Source organism: Macaca fascicularis, chromosome 11 (genome assembly GCF_037993035.2).
Source record: "Macaca fascicularis isolate 582-1 chromosome 11, T2T-MFA8v1.1".
Lineage (NCBI taxonomy): Eukaryota > Metazoa > Chordata > Mammalia > Primates > Cercopithecidae > Macaca > Macaca fascicularis.
In genome coordinates, this window is record NC_088385.1 from 70901643 (window position 1) to 70914641 (window position 12999).

At 42.7% G+C, this 12999-nt stretch overlaps 1 protein-coding gene across 5 annotated transcripts in view; it reads left to right on the forward strand.

Annotated features, from left to right (window-relative positions):
- SRGAP1 (SLIT-ROBO Rho GTPase activating protein 1) overlaps window positions 1–12999 on the forward strand; it is a 306426-nt gene that overhangs the window by 284022 nt on the left and 9405 nt on the right. For all 5 annotated transcript variants that reach the window (XR_012420434.1, XM_065524524.2, XM_065524525.2 and 2 more), the window contains 3 exons: window positions 5027–5207; window positions 6635–6769; window positions 6907–7246. Coding sequence is in view for 4 of the 5 variants with exons in the window: in XM_065524524.2 (XP_065380596.1) it covers window positions 5027–5207; window positions 6635–6769; window positions 6907–7246 (656 nt within the window). In the remaining variant the exon portion in view is untranslated. The remainder of the gene's footprint in view (window positions 1–5026; window positions 5208–6634; window positions 6770–6906; window positions 7247–12999) is intronic.

Consider the following 12999-nt stretch of genomic DNA (forward strand, 5'->3'; position numbering starts at 1 on the left):
AGTGTCCACTATCTGCTAAAAAAGAAAGTTTCTTTGTGTCTTTTTTTTTTCTGTGAGATAGGGTTGCACTCTGTTGCCCAGGCTGGAGTACACAATCTTGTGTATTGTGTATCAAGTGGCACAATCTTGGCTCACTGCAGCCTCAACCTCCTGGGGCCAAGTGATCCTCCCACCTCAGCCTCCTGAGTAACTGGGACCATAGGCATGCACCACCATGCCTGGCTAATTTTGTATTTTTTGTAGAGACAGGGTTTCCCTATGGTGCCCAGGCTGCTCTCAAACTCCTGGGCTCAAATGATCCTCCTGGGATCCAAAGTGCTGGGATTAGAGGCATGGGCCACCCATGCCCCGCCTTCTTTGTGTCTTTAAAAGTAAAATCAGTTGACATTTTCTGAACTTAATTTACAAGACATCCTTTAAAGTGAGAGCTTCTATTTCTGTGATGTTGCTCTATTTTTTTTCTTTTCCTTTAGAGACAGGGCCTTCCTGTGTTGCCCAGGGTAGTTTCAAACTCCTGGCCTCAAGCAGTCCTCCTGCCTCAGCCTCCCAAAATGCTGGGATTACAGGCATGAGCCACCGTGCCCAGCCTGTGATGTTGCTTTTGAAAGTCTCCAAGTCCTACTTCTGCCACCATCCTTTCTTTTGGGTTTCTTTGTTTCTCTGAATGGTTTATTTCTGTTTCACTGCTGCCTTCTCTTAGGTGTTTCCGTGCTTTCCCCAGAGGCCAGAAAAGCCAGGACAAAGCCAGCCGTCTCTCTTCCCAAACATGAATCTCACCATCATGCCATCTGCCTTTTACCTCTTGGCTATAAGAGAGCTTTACTGAGTGCTCTGCGTTTAGATAACATTTTGACCATGTTCACCTGATTTTTCTGGAAAGAAAAACATTGCTTACAAAGGACAGATACTCTCACCCGCAGCCAACCTCCAAAGTCCTGTAACTAAATTAATAAGACTATCAGTTATCCTTTGATTGCCGAGATATTGTATTTTTTTCTCTGTCATGGATCACTAGAGAGAGTAGCTTTTGTTTCTGAAAGACAGGCTGTCACAGAACAAAATCACAAGGACAGTGGGTAACAGATCTAGCAGGAAAAATGTCAGCAACAGCAAGGTCCCAAAGAGAAAGTGTGATCACATTTTATATAACATTACAAGAAATGGAAATATAAGACTTGACAGCACCGGGCAGTCAGGGAATCAACTGTGCTGAATTGTGTTCCCTTTTGCACAAAATTATATTACCCATGCAGGCAAACTAAGTGATCATGTTGCACTCTCACTATTATTGTTATTGATAGCAGCAGTAGCAGCATTCTATGAAGTCTCTGCAGGACCTTGAAGTACTGCGAGGCACTCTGTATGAAAGAGGCATAGTGTACCGTGCCCTGAGATTGATTTGCTCTGCAATGACCAGACTAAGATGTGTGTAAATAGCTTATTGATTGACACTTGACTGTGAAATGGCTCTCACGGGAGTAGAAAGAGTAAAAATAATGAAATTGCTGAGAATTACTAGTTGATGTACTAGGATTGCCAATAAAATGTTCTGCTGATTTATCTGGTCATCCTGCTATAACCTGACCACATTTGAATAAATAAGCAGAGTCTGATCATCCTGATGCTTGTTTCAAAAAAATGGCGCAGTGACTCACGCCTGTAATCCCAGCACTTTGGGAGCCCGAGGCGGATGGATCACGAAGTCAAGAGATCAAGACCATCCTGGCCAACTTGGTGAAACCCCATCTCCACTAAAAATACAAAAATTATCAGGGCATGGTAGCACGTACCTGCAGTCCCAGCTACTTGGGAGGCTGAGGCAGGAGAATCGCTTGAACCCGGTAGGTTGAGGTCATGGTGAGCCAAGATCACACCACTGCACTCCAGCCTGGCGACAGAGCAAGACTCTGTCTTAAAATAAAATAAAATAAAATAAAATAAAATAAAATAAAATAAAAATAATAGGAGATGAAGAGGTCGTGATTGTGAAATTATAATAAAATTTGTATATATCTGTTGAATAGTCTTAACTATGTTGAATGGCCAGCATTGACAGTGTGTGATTGAATGTCATTAAAAAACATTAATGGTTCTGTCTTTATTTCTCTGTGACATAAGTATATGTAGACTGTATACTGTATCATGTGCTGGTATCTTTTAATTTTTTTAAGTAAAGCCAAATATAAATATGTGGGTGTGTTCACACAGGAATTTGCAAATTACATGTCCTGAATTTCTTGTAAATAAATTAGCATGCCGCGTCTGTAGTCCTAGCTACTTAGGAAGTTAGGGTGGGAGGATCGCTTGAGCCCAGGAGCTTGGGGTTACAGTGAGCAATGAGTGTGCTGCTATATCCGGCATGGGTGACAAAGTGAGACCCTGTCTCAAAAAAACCAAAAACTAGCATGTCTTCATTCTTCCATGGGATGTTTCTTTCTTTTTCATAGGAATAACTGGGGTACATATTTGGGTATCTGTCATCTCAAGTCAACCAGGATTTATTCTTCAAGTTTTGAACTATAATGAGATCATTCCCTTTAAATGTAAAGTTATAGTCCCTCCTCTATGAAGCAGACACGTAGATGTTTAATAAAGCTGCTATTTATATTGTTTTAGTAAAATATAATTTGGGGGAATACCAGAGTGTTAACATACAATCTAAAAGTTTTATTCAATTGCTAAAGGATTTATTTATTTATTTATTTATTTATTTATTTATTTATTTTTATAGAAATGAGGTCTCACTCTGTTGCCCAGACTGGTCTCGAACTCCTGGGCAACCCAGTGATCCTCCTGCCTCGGCCTCCCAAAGTGCTGGGATTACGGGCAAGAGCCATGGCACCCAGCCACTAAAAGATGTAAACTGTTGTTTTAAACAGTATCCTTACAGCTACTTTGTTGGGAAGTCTGCTGTGCAGATTACAGTGTTATGGTTCTGCGATACAAAATATTATTCACCTCAAACATTACCCACTAGAGGCTGGGCACCTATAATCCCAGCACTTTGGGAGGCCATGACTGGAAGATTGCTATGTTGCCCAGGAGTTTGAGATCAGCCTTGGCAATGTAGCAAGACCCTGTCACTATTTAAAAGAAAAAAAAACATTATCCAAAGCAAAAAGAAGGGGTATTTTTATCTTTATTTAAAATGTTTCGCTGAAATTTGGCGAGGGCCTTTATATAATAAGGTGAAGCCTAAGCTTTTCAATATTGTTGGTTTTTAATGCTTTTGCCTTCTATGTCCCAGAGAATTTTGAATTTATCAAATGAGAAAGAAGCCCAGCTGTCTGTCCAAGAATTTCTTATGCAATTATTACAAGTACAACAGCTATTGCAGTAAACTTTTGGAAGAATAAACTCTTAAATGGGAAGGTTTGCTACCAAAGGGAAATAGAAGACAACTTCCTGGGGAATTTTTGAGATAGGCAGGTTTTATTGTCTTCTGTGTACACATATTCTAGAGTATTTGGAAATGAAAACATGCTCAGTTTCTAGCAAATGATGTATTGTTCATTGCATAGGCATATTCCTATAAGCATATGACCCTTGCCTTGGCCCCTTTTCGTCCTGTTTGTTATTGAAGAGAAGTTTACTCACCTTTGTTGATTACAGGGCTAAGGATGAGGTATTTGTGGAAGACGGGAGCAAAAGACAGGGATCATAAGCCCTCGAATTGAGGAGCTTCTTGCTAAGATACATCACAAAGAAACACCTCTTTGGTTACTGAGTTTGTCCTCCTGTTTGCCTTCAATATTTGTGGTCAGAATTAGATCAGAGCTGAATTCTAATTCTAAGCCTAGCAGTTGATATCTTTTTTTTTCTAACTTATTATTTTGAAATCATTGTAGAGTCACAAGCTGTTGTAAAAAAAACAATACAGAGAGATCTCGTATACCTTCTGCCAGGTTCTGTCAATGGTGATATCTTACAAAACTGTAATGTCATTTCACAAGCAGGAAATTGACAATGATACAAACCATTCACTATATAAATGCTTCACCAGTTTTACATGCACTCCTTAGTGTGTGTGTTTACTTAAATCTGTACAGTTTTATCACATGTATAGCTTTGTGTGACCACAACCGATAGTCACGATAACAAATGGCTCCATTACAAGGAACCCTTGTGCTACCCTTTATAGCCACGGCCACTTCCCTCCATCGCCTTCCCATCCCCAACCTCTGGCAACCACTAATATATTCTCCATCTCTATAATTACGTCATTTGAAGAATGCTGTATAAATGGAATTGTATGGTATGCAATCTTTTGAGATTGGCTTTTTTCACTCACCATCATTCCCTTGAATACCTTTTGATCTCAAGAAAAATAAAAATTTTGAATCTGTTTTTTTCATTTGGATAGAGGGCAGTTTAAGGTATATTTGTTTCATGGTTAAGATCCAAAATTTGTTACTGATACTAGAGAAAAAAAAGTTGGGATTACCGTCAGTGTTAGTATGAAGATCTGATAGTGCCAGAGAACACATGGGGAAATTGAATGTATTCACATGCTATTTATTGTGATTTTACTTGATTTTTTTTCTTAAATAAGCTGGTAAGGCATAAACTTCCTAATGTTCTGAGATGGCGATTTTTTTTCCATGTTATAAATGGTATTAACATGTTACAAGGAAATTCCATCAGTGTCATCCATCAGTGTCAAAATCATATTGAAGCAATTGTGGAGGATATTACAACTCAAGGAGAGATTTTATATATCTTATTGCAAAGTTTAAAGTATTTTTTATTTGACTGTCATTATATCTCTGGTAAGAGCTGTGGAAATGAAGATCCAATGTTCAGTTTTTCTTTGCCTGAAAAACTGATGACAGCAAGATAATGTTTTTCTGCATCTTTTTAAACAGCCTCTATTTTCTCCTGCCTTGATGATGTGTTGATGACTCTGTTCAGTCTAGATATTAAAATGGTCTTGATTATTTTTAAGCCTCATGTAGCCCCCACAGATAGGATACCATGCCTTCCTAACAACCCTGTTTCTCACTGTTTTCTGGTGTGTTCGTTGTAGAATGTGAGCCAATAGAAGCAATAGCCAAGTTTGACTATGTTGGGCGGTCCGCCAGAGAACTATCCTTCAAGAAGGGTGCCTCCCTGCTGCTGTATCACCGCGCATCTGAGGACTGGTGGGAAGGCAGGCACAACGGGATTGACGGGCTGGTGCCTCACCAGTATATAGTGGTGCAGGATATGTGAGTAGTCTCAACTTGGATTGCCTGAGTGCTCCCAATAGAGGACTCCAGCCATTGTTCTTCAACTGACCTTGGTCTTGTGAGAAAGGAGCAGAAGGGATTACAGAGATAAAACTTCAGAGCTAGGCACAGTTCCTCACCTTGCCAGTGGCTCTTTGCTAACAGTAAGTCAGGGCCCAGGAGGTTTGGAGCAACAGCTCGGGGGAGACATCTTCTGAAGCTTTCAGATTCTTAGAAAAATAACCTATGCAGAGAATGGCATTAAGAGCTGAAGTGACATTGGTAATTCCAAAAACAACAGTGCTCTTCTCTTGATGTCTGTTTACCGTTTCAATTCCAGATTCCCCAGAGGAAGGACACTGACCTAAAGTCAGAGGGAATCATTGCTATGCCGTTTTTTGTTTTGTTTTGTTTTTTGCTGAGGAGAAAGCTCTAATTTCAAAAGTATTTAAAGACATGGGAAGATAGTCATAACATATTAAGTGAAAGAAACGGGTTGCAAAATAATATGTAGTCCAAAAGTAGCTTTTTATGGAAAAAACAAATATAGGACACAAAAGGTATACAGTGACTGAATGATTCAGCCTGATTTCAGAAATGTTAAAATGTGTATCTCAGAAGCCAAGAAATGCGTGTGTATACAGACACATAGTCATACATATCTGAAATATCTACATATAAATATATTCATATATAAAATAAATTTGCATAAATATCTGTACAGTCATGTACCACACAATGACATTTTGAGCATCAGTGGACCACATATATGACAGTGGTCCCATAGGATTTAATATCCTATTTTTACTGTACCTTTTCTATGTTTAGGTATGTTTAGATACACAAGTACTTGGTTATACCATTGTGTTATAACTGCCTGTAGCATTCAGTACAGTAACATGCTGTGCAGGTTTGTAGCCTAGGAGCAGTAGGCTCCACCATATAGCCTAGGTGTGCAATAGGCTGTACCATCTAGGTTTGTGTAAGTGCACTCTGTGATGTTCCCACAATGATGAGACTGCTTGACAACACATTTCTCAGAATGTATCCTCGCTGTTAAGCAACACGTGACTGTAGTATAAATGCCATACATATGTATGTGCACACTCACAGATATGTATCCCAGGCGTAGAATAGAAGATGGAGGAGGATATTTCTTAAAATTCTCACAGTAGTTGTCTCTGGATGTTATATTATGGGTGATTATTTCACTCTTTTTTGTATAACTGAAATTGCTGTTTTACCTGTAATGAAATTACACTGCTTTCATAATGAAAAAAGTCATTTTAATAAAAGAAGGGCTTTCATACATAATGCTGTTTCATCCATAAATGCTATCACGTAAATTTTTGTCTCCACTCATCTAGCAAATTTTGTAAAATTTGTAAATCTAGTAAATTTTGTCTCCACTCATCTTACTGTTTCAGGGATGATACGTTTTCAGACACTCTGAGCCAAAAAGCCGACAGTGAGGCCAGCAGTGGGCCAGTCACAGAAGACAAGTCCTCATCCAAGGACATGAACTCTCCAACAGACCGTCATCCTGACGGCTATTTAGCCAGGTAGGTAGAGCCTGGGAATCAGGCCCCTAAGCCTCCACTCCTCCCGGGGCCATAAGGAGCCACTGCACCCTCAGCCTTGCAGTACTGCCCAGTGTGATAAGCTCTTCTGTTTTCTCCCTGTTTCTGTGAATGTCTAGGCAAAGAAAAAGAGGAGAGCCACCCCCTCCAGTAAGGCGTCCTGGCAGGACCAGTGATGGCCATTGCCCGCTCCACCCTCCACATGCCCTTTCCAACTCCTCAGTTGACCTGGGGTCCCCCAGCCTCGCCAGTCACCCCCGGGGCCTGCTGCAGAACCGTGGCCTCAACAATGACAGTCCTGAGCGGAGGCGCAGGCCTGGCCATGGCAGCCTGACCAACATCAGCCGGCACGACTCCCTCAAGAAGATTGACAGCCCTCCCATTAGAAGGTCCACGTCATCAGGGCAATACACAGGCTTCAATGACCACAAGCCATTGGACCCAGAGACAATTGCTCAGGTACAATGCTTTTAATTACTTATTGCATTTCAAATACTTAAGTGTGATGTAGGAGGTGTGAAGGATTTACTTTATGTGGCTATATTTCTGTATAGGATCAACTAAAGAAAACAGAAACAAAACCAGCTCATTCTTTAACTTAGGCCCTGACTGTGAGTCTTTTTTGAACAATTTGTTACTGGAAGGGCCCAAAGGTTCACAGTGATTTAAACAGAAACATGACAGAAACGTAAGGCCCAGGACATTCAAACCTATCATTGTGAATAGCCAGAAAAACTTTGAAAAAGAAGAATGGGGAAGCAGTGGCCCTCCCAGATCCTAAATGCATTCTAAAGCTAGTAAAACAGACAGATGGATAAAACAGAATGGAGAGCCCAGAAACAGAAAAATCTTAAAACAGTAGTCCCTCCTTATCTGGAGGGCATATGTTTCAAGACCCCCAGTGGATGCCCGAAGCCACAGATAGTACAAACTCCTACTGTATATGATAAAGATGGTACTTTCAACTTAGAAAAGATGAGCCCTAATAAATAATGTGATCAATAATAGATAGACATTTGAAGAACAAGTCTGGATCTTATGTACCTCCTGACCACATCCAGGTCTTTGCTTCCCAACAGTGACTGCAGAGAAGGGTTCTGTAGTTTTCTTCTAATGATTAAAATTGACCAAGTAAAAGGGAAACAATACTAATGAATTTGCCCATCATTCTACCATTTTGCCCTCTGGTTCTGGCTCTTTTCACAGCATAGGCCATGAGAAAGTATGTTTGCAGGCCTGGTGGGTGGCTTACAACTGTAATCCCAACACTTTAGGAGGCTGAGGCAAGAAGATTGCTTGAGGTCAGGAGTTTGAGACAGGCCTGGTCAATATAGCACAACCCCATGTCTACAAAAAATCCTTTTTTTAATTGGCTAGGTGTATTCGTCAGGGTTCTCTAGAGGGACAGAACTAATGGAATATATATACATATAAAGGGAAGTTTATTAAGTATTAACTCACACGATCACAGAGTCCCACAACAGACCATCTGCAGGCTGAGGAGCAAGGAGAGCCAGTCCAAGTTCCAAAACTGAAGAACGTGGAGTCCGACGTTCAAGGCAGGAAGCGTCCAGCATGGTTGGAAGATGTAGGGTGGGAGGCTAGGCCAGTCTAACCTTTTCATGTTTTTCTGCCTGCTTTATATTCACTGGCAGCTAATTAGATGGTGCCCATCCAGATTAAGGGTGGATGTGCCTTTCCCAGCCCACTGACTCAAATGTTAATTTCCTCTGGCAACCCCCTCACAGACACACCAGGAGTAACACTTTGCATCCTTCAATCCAATCAAGTTGACACTTAATATTAACCATCCCAAGTCTACCCCTTGTCAACTTGAACCCATAAACATCTCCTGAGATCGTACATAATCTTCAAATAAAAACAATAAGAAGTTCATAATTACGCCTAACATAATACACTTGTCCTTTCCTATAACCAGAAATGCACCAATCCCCAACCCAAATGCTATTACATAAAGTTAACAATACTTAAATGCTGATAGGAAGTCAATATAATCTTATGTCACATGCTAAAGGAAAAAGGAAATAAAATGAAGATATTTTCCTAGTACAAGTGTATACATGCACAAACATGTTTTTAACGAAAGAAGGAGGAAATACACATGACAATTACAGTCCCTCTTTCCACGTGGTCATAGCTAGTATTGATGACTACCTTCTACTACCCATTCTGTATTCCCTTTGCCTTCAGCAAGCACCCCAGCAGGTCGTGTTTTTGTTGTTGTTGTTGTTGTTTTCCTGGCGGAGTGACCCAAACCTTCATTCCTGAAGGGTCTGGACCATTTGTAGTCCTGCCTGGATTGGGCTGTTGTAGTTTCCCGTTGACCTTAATCACAGAGCATGGTACTACTAAGAGACGCCCTAATGGAGCTCCTGTATTCCATGCACACTCTTTTTTACCTCCATTGTGGAGTAGTAGACTGATTTCATCTTGATAGTCCAAGTCAGTCACCCAAGCCAACACTGTAACTCCTTTCTTAGTCTGTTGCCTTAAAGGTAGGAGGAGCCCAGAGTGTCCAGGTGGCAAACTTAACTTAATGGGATCGTCGCTGTGTCTCCTGGTGGCACTTTCCTCCCTATAGAACTAAGACCTCTAAGCCAGCAGAACATAATGTCGTGGGAATAGGAAGTAAAAATGTTGCTTCTGGGTCACTAGAGGTGATGATGCATGGTGCCACTTCCACTTCCACCCCTTGATTCCTGGACCCGTGAATCCTGGCTATGGAAGAAACAGCACCATATATTGGACACTGATTCAGAGCATGCACAGCCTTCTGGGGAGCTTTGCCCCAGCGCTGCAAAGTATAGTCACCTCGTTGGCTTTGTAATTGTGACTTCAAAAGGCCTTTCCACCATTCTGTCAATCCAGCTGCTTCAGGATGATAGGGAACATGGTAAGACCCGTGAATTCCATAAGCATGAGCCCACTGCCACTCTTCTTTAGCCGTAAAATAAGTGCCTTGGTCAGAGGCAATGCTGTGTGGAATACCATAACAGTGGGTAAGGCATTCCGTGAGTCCACAGATGGTAGTCTTGGCAGAAGCATTGCATGCAGGATAGACAAACCCATATCCGGAGTAACTTTCTCTTCTAGTGAGGACAAACCCTTTTCATGATGGAAGAGGCCAGTATAATCAACGTGCCACCAGGTAGCTGGTTGATCACGCTGAGGAATGGTGCCATATCGAGGGCTGTGTTGGCTTCTGCTGCTGGCAAATTGGGCACTAAGCAGTGGCCATAGCCAGGTCAGCCTTGGTGAGTGGAAGTCCATGTTGCTGAGTCCATGCGTAACCTCCATCCCTGCACTATGGCCACTTTGTTCATGGGCCCATTGAGTGATGACGGGGTGGCTGGGGAAAGAGGCTGAGTGGTGTCGATAGAATGGGTCATCCTGTCCTCTTGATTATCAAAATCCTCCTCTGCTGAGGTCACCCATTGGTGACCACTCACATGGGATACAAATATCTTCACAGTTTTTGACCACTCAGAGAGGTCCATCCACATACCTCTTCCACAAATTTCCTCGTCACCAGTTTTCCAATCATACTTCTTCTAAGTCCCTGACCGTCCAACCAAACCATTGGCTACAGTCCATGAATCAGCATATAGTCACACATCTGGCCATTCCTCTTTCCGTGCAGAGTGCACAGCCAGGTGCACTGCTTGAAATTCTGCCCACTGGGAAAGATTCCCTTCACCACTGTCCTTCAGGGATGTCCTAGAAAGGGACTGTAGTGCTGCAGCTGTCCACCTTCAGGTGGTGCCTGCATATCATGCAGAATCATCTGTGAACCAGGCCCTAGTCTTCTCTTCCTCTCTCAGCTGATCAGAGGGAACTCCCCCTGAGGCCATCAGTACAGGCTGTGCGAAAGAGTAGAGACCCTGGGCATTTGAGCCACTTCCTCATGTAACTTATGCCTTCAGGAGCTGCTTGAGCCCAATCACATATATACCACTTCCATTTGATGATGGAATTCTGCTGTGTACGACCCGCTTTATGGCTCGATGTGTCAGAAAGCACCCAGTTCATGATAGGCAGTTCAGGTTGCATGGTGACTTGACCCATAGTCAAATGTTCAGTTTTCACCAAAGCCCAGTAACAGGCCAAGAGCTGTCTCTCAAAAGGAGAGTAGTTGGCCAGGCGCGGTGATTCATGCCTGTAATCCTTGCACTTTGGGAAGCCAAGGCAGGTGGATCATGAGTTCAGGAGTTCAAGACCAACCTGACCAATATGGTGAAACCCCATCTCTACTAAAAATGCAAAAATTAGCCATGTGTGGTGGCATGCATCTATAGTCCCAGCTACTCGGGAGGTTGAGGCAGAAGAATCACTTGAACAAGGGAGGTGGAGGTTGCAGTGAGCTGAGATCACGCCACTGTACTCCAGCCTGGGTGACAGAGAGAGACTCCATCTCATAAAGAAAAGGAGAGTAATTCTCTGCAGAAGAAGGCAGGGCATTGCTCCAAAATCCTAGAGGCCTCTGCTGTGATTCGCCTATGGGAGTCTGCCAAAGGCTCTAAACAGCATCCCTATCTGCCACTGACACCTCAAGTACCATTGGATCTGCTGGGTCCTATGGCCCAAGTGACAGAGCAGCTTGCACAGTAGCCTGGACCTGTTGCAGAGCCTTCTCCTGTTCTGGATCCTACTCAAAACTGGCAGCCTTTTGAGTGACTCAATAAATGGGTCAGAGACTCAATAAATGGGCCAGAGTAACACACCTAAAAGAGGAGCGTGTTGCCTCCAAAATCCAAATGGGCCCACTAGGCGTTGTGCCTCTTTCTTGGTTGCAGGAGGGGCCAAACGCAGCAACTTATCCTTCACCTTAGAAGGAATATCTTGATAGGCCCCACACCACTGGACCCCTAGAAATTTTACTGAGGTAGAAGGTCCCTGAATTTTTGTCGGATTTTTTACCCATCCTCTAGCACACAGATGTCTCACCAATAAGTCCAATGTGTTTGCTACTTCTTGCTCACTGGATCCAGTCAGCATAATGTCTTCAATGTAATGGACCAGCGTGATATCTTGCAGAAGCAAAAAGCAATCAAGGTCTCTCCAAGTAAGATTATGACACAAAGCCAGAGAGTTGATATGCCCCTGAGGTAGGACAGTAAAGGTATATTGCTGGCCTTGCCAGCTGAAGGCAAGTTGCTTCTGGTGGGCCTTATGGACAAGAATGGAGAAAAAGGCATTTTCCGAGTCAGTGGCACCATACCAGGTACCAGGAGATGTGTTTATTTGCTCAAGCAATGAAACTACATCTGGTTTAGCAGCTGCACTTGGAGTCACCACTTGGTTAAGCTTACAGTAATCCACTGTCATTCTCCAAGATCCATCTGTCTTCTGCACAGGCCAAATGGGAGAGTTGAACGAGGATGTGGTGGGAATCACCACCCCTGCATCTTTCAAGTCCTTGATGGTGGCACTAATCTCCATGATCCCTCCAGGGATGCAATATTGTTTTTAATTTACTATTTTTCTAGGTAAAGGCTGCTCTAATGGCTTCCATTTGGCCTTTCCCACATAGTAGCCCCCACCCTACCAGTCCAGGAGCCAATGTGGGGGTTCTGCCAGCTGCTAAGTATGTCTATGCCAATTATGCATTCTGGCACTGGGGAAATGACCACAGGAGAAGTCTGGGGACCCACTAGACTCACTGTAAGTCAGACCTGAGCTAAAACTCCATTAATTACCTGACCTCCACAAGCCACTACTTTAACTGGAGCACCACAATGATGTTTTTGGTCCCCCGGAATCAATGTCAGCTCAGAGCCAGTGTCCATTAGTTCCCAAAATGTCTGATCATTTCCCTTTCCCCACTACACAGTTACCCTGGTAAAAGGCTGGAAGTCGCCTTGGGGAAGTATGGGATAAAGATTCACTGCATAAATTGTCAGTAATATAGCGGGGTCCTTCCTCAAGGGGACTCGGCCTCCCCTTCATTCAAGAGGTTCTGGGTCTGTAAACTGGGTCAAGTCTGGAAATTGATTGAGGGGCCGTGATTCTCTGTTTTTATAATTCAAATTAGTCTTTTGTCCATCTGACCTAGAAGTTTTCTGCTTGTATAAATTAAGTAGGAATGCAGTAGGCTTCCTATCAATTTCACTTCTAGGAACACCATGATTAATTAGCCAATGCCAGAGCTCTGCATGAGTCAGACTATTCTGCTTGCCGCTTTGCCTCTGCTG